General features: G+C 52.8%; 1 protein-coding gene across 3 annotated transcripts in view; it reads left to right on the top strand.

Moving 5' to 3' along the window:
- Window positions 1-8,953, top strand: part of IGF2BP2 (insulin like growth factor 2 mRNA binding protein 2) — a 135,584-nt gene that overhangs the window by 113,860 nt on the left and 12,771 nt on the right. For all 3 annotated transcript variants that reach the window (XM_027875346.1, XM_027875347.1, XM_027875348.1), the window contains exons 6-10: window positions 142-405; window positions 2,068-2,202; window positions 2,791-2,913; window positions 4,054-4,189; window positions 5,819-5,944. In XM_027875346.1, the coding sequence (XP_027731147.1) occupies window positions 142-405; window positions 2,068-2,202; window positions 2,791-2,913; window positions 4,054-4,189; window positions 5,819-5,944 (784 nt within the window). The remainder of the gene's footprint in view (window positions 1-141; window positions 406-2,067; window positions 2,203-2,790; window positions 2,914-4,053; window positions 4,190-5,818; window positions 5,945-8,953) is intronic.

The raw sequence follows: 8,953 nt of genomic DNA, 5'->3' as shown, positions 1-8,953 counted from the left end.
CACACACACACACACACACACACACACACACACACACACACACACACCCCCACCCTAAGGCCCAGTCCTGGGGAGGGCTGATCTTCCCACTGAACAACCATGTCTCATCATGACCTTGGGCTCCCTTCTCGTGCCCCGCAGAGCCATCGAGAAGCTCAGCGGTCAGCAGTTTGAGAACTACGCCTTCAGGGTTTCCTACCTCCCTGATGAAGATGGCAGCGCCCCTTCGAGATCCCGCCGGGGAGACTCCTCTTCCAGGGAGCACGGCCACTCTCCTGGGGGCTCAGCCCAGGCCAAGCAGCTGGAATTCCCACTCCGGATCCTTGTCCCTACCCAGTTTGTTGGCGCCATCATAGGAAAGGAGGGCTTGACCATTAAGAACCTTACGAAGCAAACCCAGTCTAAGTAAGTGCCCTCTGGCTTCTTGGCTTTTTTCAGGAGCGCCAGGCCAGCTTTCAGTCTCGGTGGTAAGGGGCAGGGCCTGGATTAGCTGAGTCACATTTCTTGAGCCTATCATGGTCCGTGTTCAATGGGACCCCGAGAGCCTTCAATGTGAGGCATGAGAATCTAGGGCAAGTTAAGTGACAGATTGTCTGGCTCTACAAAATGAATGTAGACAGAGGCCCACGTCCGAGCTGCCTCCCGGCTCTCGACCTGTCATCCAGTGACCAGTTTGGATCAGCAGTACCGAGGGCTCAAGGGCAGTCACTGGGAACAGGGCAGGGTTGAGGAGAAGCCAGTGATGTCCTGGCCGTGTCCTTGGCCTCCTGTGTTGACCACATCTATTTTGACTCAAGGCTCTCTGATTCTGCCCTCATGTTGGGGAACTAAAGCATTTGGAGGCTCAGTGTTGTAGCTGATGGATCTCTCAGTCTGCCGAGCCTTGTCTGAAACCAAAGTATGAGCATGTGGTTTGGAAAGAGTGCTAAACTTGAAGTAGCGGGACCTGAGTTTGAATCCTGACTCTGGCTCTCACATACCAGGTGACCTTGGAGAAGTCACCTGAGAATTCAGTACCTCTGAGGTCCCTTCCAATCAGTCAGTGAGCGTTTATTAAGTGGCTGCTGTGTGCCAGGAAACAGGCTGCTTTAGAGCTCTGTGTATGCAAGCCTCAGTTTCCTGCTTTATACAAGGAGGAAGTGGGACCAGATTATCTGAGGGAGCCTTCCAGCTTTGTGCTTTCTTGAATGCCAGGATCCCCTTTGTTTACTGACTGCATTAACAAAGATTCCCTGAGGGCGCCTCCCCCAGGCTGACTTGGTGGCCACGAAGAGCCTAAGCCTGGGCAGCTTCTGACCTACTTGGGGGTGGGGGATGCAGATCACAGGAGGGGCAGGTGACAGGTAGCCATGATCTGCAGAGTGAAGTTAAGGGAGATGGCAGTGATGGAAAGAGGGTAGGGGAGAAAACTTCCCTCCCACTTTCCTTCTCTCCTTCCTTCCTTCTTCCCTTCCTTCCCTCCCTCCCTTCTTCCTTCCCTCTCTTCCTTCCTTCCTTCCTTCTTCCCTTCCTTCCTCCATCCCTCCCTCTTTCCCTTCTCCTTCTCTCCCTTTCTCTTCTTTCCTCCCTTCATCCCTCTCTTCCTTCCTCTCTCCTTTCCTTCCTCCCTCCCTCCTCCCTCCTTTTCTTCTTTCCCTCCTCCCACCTTCCCTTCCTGTCTTTCTTCCTTTCTCCCTCCCTTCTCCCTCCTTCTCTTCTTTCCCTCCTCCCTCCCTCCCTTCCTTCCTTCCTCTCTCTCTCCCCTCCCTCCTCCCTCTTTCCTCCCTCCCTTTTATTTTTCCATTGACTCCTTCACTTGGCTCAGTGACACAGAGCAGAGAAAACAGACTGAGGCAGGACCCATTGGTGCTTCCTAGCACATTGTAGGTGCTGTTAGGCTTGCACTTGGCCGCGGTGGGCAGTGACTCCCTGTGCGTCTGCCCTCGAGGTGGACATCCCCCTTCCTTCTGAGAGGAGCCCTGCTTCATGAAAACACGGTCGTTGTGCCCCACTTAGCCATCTGGCAGCTGCAGCAGCTGAGGATGACTGTGTGGGGGTGCGCTTGTGTTTTCTTCTGTCCTGCTGCAGGGTAGACATCCACAGGAAGGAGAACGCGGGGGCGTCTGAGAAGCCCGTGACCATCCATGCCAGCCCCGAGGGTGCCAGCGAAGCTTGTCGGATGATCCTCGAAATCATGCAGAAAGAAGCAGATGAGACCAAGTCGTAAGTTGGAGGCCCCAGAGTGGCTTGTCTTTATCAGAGCCCTAAGATGACCATCAGAGCACCAGCCTGACGGCCACAGGGTCTAGGTTTAAATCTTGGCCATTCCACTTAATATGTTTATGGCGCTGGGCAAGGCATTTCACCTGGGCCTCAGTTTCCCCATCTGTAAAATGAGGGGATTGAACTAGACAGCCTCTGAGGTCCCTTCTAGCTATGTCTATTATCCTATCGTTTACCGTCTCTGGGCCTCAGTTTCCTCATTTGTAAAATGAGGGGGTTAGACTATATGGCTAGACTAGATGATCCTTTGGTTGTACAAGAATTGGAGAACCCGTGGGGTGCCAGGCTTATGGGACTAGAGCTTGAAAGGACTCTGAGCCCAACCCCCTTCATTTCTTAGATGAGGAAACTGAGTCCCAGGAGGTTCAGGGACTTGTCCAAGGTCACTCAGGGAGTGACCGTGCAGATCCCCTGAGCCTGGGTCTCCACAGCTCCCGGGAGCTTCTCTTCTCAGAAACGATCCCCGCGAGGTGGGTCTGGGGCCTCAGTCCCACGGCATGGCACTGAGGGGCCTTTGCTTTGTTTCAGAGCGGAAGAAATTCCTCTGAAGATCCTGGCCCACAATAGTTTGGTTGGGAGACTGATTGGCAAAGAAGGGCGAAACCTGAAGAAAATTGAGCAGGACACGGGAACCAAGATCACCATCTCTCCGTAAGCCGCCCCCAGAGGGACCAAACGGCACCCTCTGCTCAGCCGCGGCTCACCCTCCTCCAGCTTCTGCCAGCAACGCAGCTTTCTATTCCATGGCCATCTATTAAATACCTACTGTGTGCTGCACACTAGCGCATCTATTAAGTACCTACTATGTGCCGCACACCGTGGTAGGCCCAGACAAGACAGTCCCCTTCTGTGGGGGTTGGGAGGATACACCGAGTGCTTGGATCAATGAGTGAGATTACCTGGGGAGTGTGTGTGGGTGTGTGTGTGCGTGAGAGAGAGAGAGATGTGGTGACTCAGGAAAAAAGCCTTTACAGAGGAAGGAGCTCACTTCTGAGCACAATCTGAAACAGCTGGGAATGCTAGGAGGCAGAGGTGCGGCAAGAATGAATTCCCGGCATGGGGCATAACTAGTGCAAAGACGTGGCAGTGGGAGATGGCGTGTTAAGTTCTGGAAAAAGAACAGTTTGGCCGCAACATAGAATATATGAAGGGCAGCTAGGTGGCGCAGTGAATAGCGTACAAGGCCTAGAGTCAGGAAGACCTGAGTTAAAATCCAGCCTCAGACACTTAATAACTGTGGGACCCTGGGCAAGTCACTTCATCCCGTTTGCCCCAGTTTCCTCATCTGTCAAATTAACTGGAGAAGGAAATGGCAAACCACTCCAGTGTCTTTGCCAAGGAAACCCCAAATGGGGTCACAGAGAATCAGACACAACTGAAATCACTCAGCAGAAGCAACTACAAAGAATATGTGTAAAAGAACAATATGGATTAAGTCAAGAAAGGGAAGTGGAGGCCAGGTTGTGCAGGACTAAACACCAAGCTGAACAGTTTATCCTGGAGGTAATAGGGAGCCACTTAGGATGCTAGAGGAGGGGCGTGGTGTGGTCAGACCTGAGCTTTAGGTCCATCTGGCAGCCGGGAAATGGGAAAGGAATTCCCCCGACGGCATCGTGCCCAGCACAGATGGGGAGATGTGGGGCCATCTCGGGCCATTTGTTCCATGCCACCACGTGGCCCTGGTGCCGTGGCAGCCGTGGGGACCCATCAGAGTCTGTTCGCCGCCTTGTGTCAGATCGATTTGGGTCCTTTGGAAAGCCTGAGGTTTTTCTTTCCTCCGTGATCTCCCAGTCTGCAGGACTTGACCATTTACAACCCAGAGAGAACCATCACAGTCAAAGGTACGACTGAGGCCTGCTCCTCCGCTGAGGTGGAGATTATGAGGAAGCTGCGCGAGGCCTACGAGAACGACATGGTGACCGTGAACGTAAGCGCCCCGCGCCTGCCCCTCGCTCTCCAGGGAGTCTTCGGGCAGGACGCTGGTCTGAGGAGAGTTACTGGGGAGAGAGGAGAAGCTGAGCTAGGACGTTGTGGCCACAGGTGCCGATGGCTCCTGGCAGCATTGAGACGTGTGGTGTCCTGAACGGGGCACTTCGGGGTCCTTCTGTCCTCGGCCCTGCTCAGGCCGCCTCTCCAGGACTGGGTTCGATTTTGGACTCCTTGGTTTGGGAGGTCCATGAAGAGAAGGGCCCATCCAGGGAAGGGCAGCCAGGTCGGTGGGCAGGCTGATGGCCATGCCGCGGAGGGAAGGAAACATTTGGTGTGGAGAAGGGGAGGTTGAGGGGAGGACTTCGTTGAGCTCCTTGAAGGCCTGGCTGTTCAGTAAAAGAGGGATGGTCACAGAGGGCGACGTCAGGAGTGAGGGAAGAAACTGGGCAAAGCGACAAGTTTTGGTTGTCTGTTATAAGGAAATACTTCCTAAAAATAATAATAATGTTTGAGTTACCTCATGAGGTAATGAGTTCCCCATCACCAGAGTTCTTCAGGCAGAATCAAGGTGACTTAAATCAGGACTCCTTAACCTCGTTTCTGTGCCCTGGACGATTTTGGCTGTCAGCCTAGTGAAGCCCATGGACCCCAGGCCCCTTCCCTCTCTCTCTCTCTCTCTCTTCCCTCCTTTCTTCCTTGTATCCTTTCTTCCTTCCCTCTCTCCCTTCTTCTTTCTCTCTCTCCCTCCCTTTCACTTCCTTCCTTCCTTCGAATCATGTTTCTAAATATGTACCACAAAATACATAGGATTCCAAAGGAAACCAATTTTATTGAAATCCAGCAATAAAAATATTTTTAAAAACCAGTTCTCAGCCCTGCCTTAAGAGGATGTTGCCAGGGTGGCCCTCCAGGCCCAAGTGGACCCAGCAGGCCTCTGAGGTCCTTCCTACCCTTGAGACTCTCTGAGTGTGTGGTCAATTCCCAGCCCCTTGGGGACAGAATAAATCAAATCCCAAGTCGGGAGGAAGGCTCCGGCAGCCTCTGTCCACCCCTTGTGTGGTGATGGGGGCAGCAGAGACTTCATTAATGTTACTGGCTCCCTGAGCTGCCTCCACCAACCAGACAGGACTAGCTTTGGGAGGAAGGGAGTCGGCATTTAAACAGCACCTACTGTGTGCCAGGCACTGGGCTAAGCCCTATTTTACAAACGTTATCACATTTGATCCAGTTTGGGGGCCCAAGGACCTGGTTTCTAATCCTCAGTCTGCCCCTTACTACCTTTGTGGCCTTGGGCAAGTGGCTTTCCCTCTCTTTCCTCCTCCCTAAAACAAGGGGGTTGGATTAGAAACCATCTAAGGCCCCTCTGGCCACCCGTCCCTGGTGTTCGGCCCAGGACTCCTTTCTTGGTCCTCAGCCTTCTGGACGCCAGGCGGGGCAGTAGAAGGGAGAAAGAGGAGACTCTGGGTGCCGTGAGCCGCGGGCCTGAGCGGGCACTCGCTGGGGGAGGCTGCATCCTGTCCCCTCTTGGGTCGGGATGGTTTGCTCTGTTTGCATTAAGTGGACGTGAGGAAACTGAGATGTTTTTGCTCTTCTCTCCCCTTTCTTCCTTCTCCGTCTCGGCTCCTAGCAACAAGGCAATCTGATCCCGGGACTGAACCTCAGTGCCCTTGGCATCTTTTCGACAGGTCTGTCCATGCTCCCTTCTGCAGCTGGGCCCCGGGGAGCTGCCGCTGCCTCCTACAACGCGTTTGCTGTAAGTGACCTTGAGGCCGGACCCAGCTTTTCTCTGGGGGTTTACTGGGGAGTGTGGAGGGCGTCGGGTCTGCCCACCCTCCTGGAGTGGATGCTAAGGGTATACCCGAGGACCCGGCAGATCCCGCTCGAGCTGCCCGGGTGCTTGTCACCCACTGTGGGCAGACCTCGGAGAGGTGCTCGGAAGATTCCCTAGAATGGGCGTGGCGCGTGTTGCCGTGGCCAGAGGGCTTGGGGATTCTTGGCTCATAGCCTGGGTAGCTGCTAGGGGCTGTGTGACTCTAGTGACAAGTGTGTGACAGCCACTGTGTCTCAGTTAGAAATTGATTGATCTTCCGACTGGATGGGGGAAGGGAAGGGAAAATCAGCATTTATGTAGCACCAGCTGTATGCCAAGCAGTTTACAGATCTGATCTCATTTGATCCTCACAACAACTCTGGGAGGAAGGTCTCATTATTATCCCCATTTTGCAGTTGAGGAAACTGAGGCAAACTGAGGTCAAATGACTTGCCCAGGCTCCTACCAGCTGAGGCCAGATTTGAACTCGGGTCTTCCTGGCTTCAGACTGGGCACTCTAACCACTGCACCGCCTAGCAGGGTATGAGTGTAATCTTGGGCAAGTCACTTAACCTCTGTTTGCCTCAGTTTCCTCTAAATCTTTGCCTTTCAGAATCTTTACTTGTTTTCAATTCTCACCTTGAGGTGCCCTCTCTGGGCAGCCCTCCTCAGAAGGCTCAGGACTGCTCTGTCTGATGTTTCCTCTGCCTTGCATTTACTTAAGCCCGGCCCTCTGTGCCCTCCACCATGCTGCCTCTCTGTCTCAGTTTGACTTTCTCTAATCCAATGCCTTGAATTTACTCTGTTACTGGGTGAGAATTCTCCTGTTGTATGGCATCTGTGATGTTTCCCCACCTCAGTCTTAAAGAAAAATGCTTGGGATGTAGTCTGGGGGCTTCTGGGGAACTATCGCCCAGGTTTTCTCTGCCTTTGTCAAGCCGTGGGTCACTGATGCTTTGTTGAAGGAGAAGGCACCTTGCTGGAAACGACTGTGGTTTTCTGCTTCCGTTCCTGCAGGAACTTCCTGCCCTGCCCTGGTTCGGAGGAGAAGGCTTCTCCGTTTTTACCCAGTGGGTTTCTGTAGCTTTGTGCTCCTCCATCTGCCGGTGCCTCGGCTGCAGTATCTGGGTTTTCTTTTCTGCTTCCTTCTCTGTGTCTCTGGTCTGTGTCTCTTAGAATGTAAGCTTGAGAGCAGGGCCCAGTTCACTGAACTGTTTCCCCAGCGCCCAGTAGGTGCTTGTTATTAATTGATTGTTTGATGTCCTTCTTTTATGCCCTTGACATCCCTATAGGACAGTGGAAAGAGCCCTGACTTTGGTGTCAGAGGAATCAGGTTTTCTTACCTGGGCCTCAGTTTCCTCCTTTGGAAAACAAAGGGGTTGCATCCGAAATCCTTCTAGCTTGAAATCTCTGACTTGTGAACTTGATAGCTCACGAAAGGAAGAAACACTCCACGTGTGCATGGGCGTGGTTGGGCACCAGCTGATGGGGCCGTAGCAGCCCCTGGCTGGACCAAGCAGGCCTCCCCAGCTTGGCATCATTTTAAAAGATGAAAATAGGCCAAGCCACCATCTCCCTTTGGAGACATAAGAAAGGAAGAGGTGCTTGCTTGTTTGCAGAGTGTAGACTAGTGTAGACCCTCAGGGAGCTGCTGCTTTGCTCAGAGGGAAAGATTGGGTGCATAACCCTACACAAAGTAGGCAGAAAGTCATTTCAGGAAGGGGTGGAGGGGCGAGCCTAAGCCCAGTGTAGAAGGGAGCCCCCAGCTGAGCCCTGAAGGAGTCTTTGAGGAGGCACTGGGCAGGGGAGCGTGTCCTACCAAGTGGGAGATTTTAAGCTGGGTTGTAGAATGTGCAAACAGGGAAATAATGTGCAATAATCCGGGAATGACAGACTGGAGCCAAACAGAGGAACATGGATTTGGTCCCAGGGGCAGCAGGGAGGCATTGAAGTTCCTTGAGGAGGCCAGTGGCATGTGGCACTCACTCGAGTCATGGATGACCCCAAATTCAGTGTTCTTTCCCTCCTGTACCATGTCGCCCGCAGGTGTCAAGTAGTAATAGAGAGCAGCTGGGATGTGGAGGCCTACGAACACCCTAGGATAAAAGGTTCTCCTTCCTTACCATGCCCCAGGATTATAATAATGAGAAGAATGTATAATCCTTCCCCGACTCGGGGCTCAGTCTGACCTATAGATCTTGGTGGTTCTTTGGTCAGGAGCTGCTGGAACCTTAGAGTTATCATGCTCAAGGAGCTGGGGGTGGGAAGTCTACTCATCATCCTCTGTGTTGCAGTGAGCCTCCAGGCCTGACTTTAGCGTCCAAGGACCAGAGTCCACGCCCTGCTCTCTATTGCCTACTTGACCCAGAGATCCCTATCCTTGGCCAGGGCACCACCTCCCTAAGAGGGAGTGTCAGGGCAGCAGAATTGTAGGCTGTCAGAACCACCCAAGGGGCCTTGGGAATGTATTGTAATGGAGCTTGTTTCTTTTATTTTTAATTCAGAATTTGACAAATAGCAAAAAACGGGAAACATTGCTACGTTGCTGTGAAATCGTGTCTCTGATTCTGTATGGCTGCTTTTTTACAAAGTGCTATGTAATCAATTTCACTTGTAATTTCAAAGCTGTCCTGCTTGTCTGTGTTTCCTTCCAAGCTTCTTCTGTACATGTAAAAGTCTTTCAAGGGACTGCTTTTGTTTCTTTTTCTTTGGAGGTGGGAGGGGGGCATCTCAGTTGCTAATGCCCCTCTTCCTCCCCTAGTTTTAAAAAAAAAAGTCCTAATCCAAGCTGGGTGCGATTGTGCATGCTGGGGCCATCGCCCCGTCAGAAGGTGGGGGCTCGATTCCTCCAGGCCTCGGGAATTGTTTGTGTTTGGGCTTGTACTGACAGCTGCCAGCCTCTTGGCAAACCCCAGGCTGGAGCTGGGGCGCATACGGTGGGGGGGGGGGGGC

Source organism: Vombatus ursinus, unplaced genomic scaffold (assembly GCF_900497805.2).
Source record: "Vombatus ursinus unplaced genomic scaffold, bare-nosed wombat genome assembly UNPS02014808.1, whole genome shotgun sequence".
NCBI classification, from domain to species: domain Eukaryota; kingdom Metazoa; phylum Chordata; class Mammalia; order Diprotodontia; family Vombatidae; genus Vombatus; species Vombatus ursinus.
The sequence above is the reverse complement of the archived record's forward strand: the minus strand, read 5'-3'. Positions and strand labels throughout refer to the sequence as shown.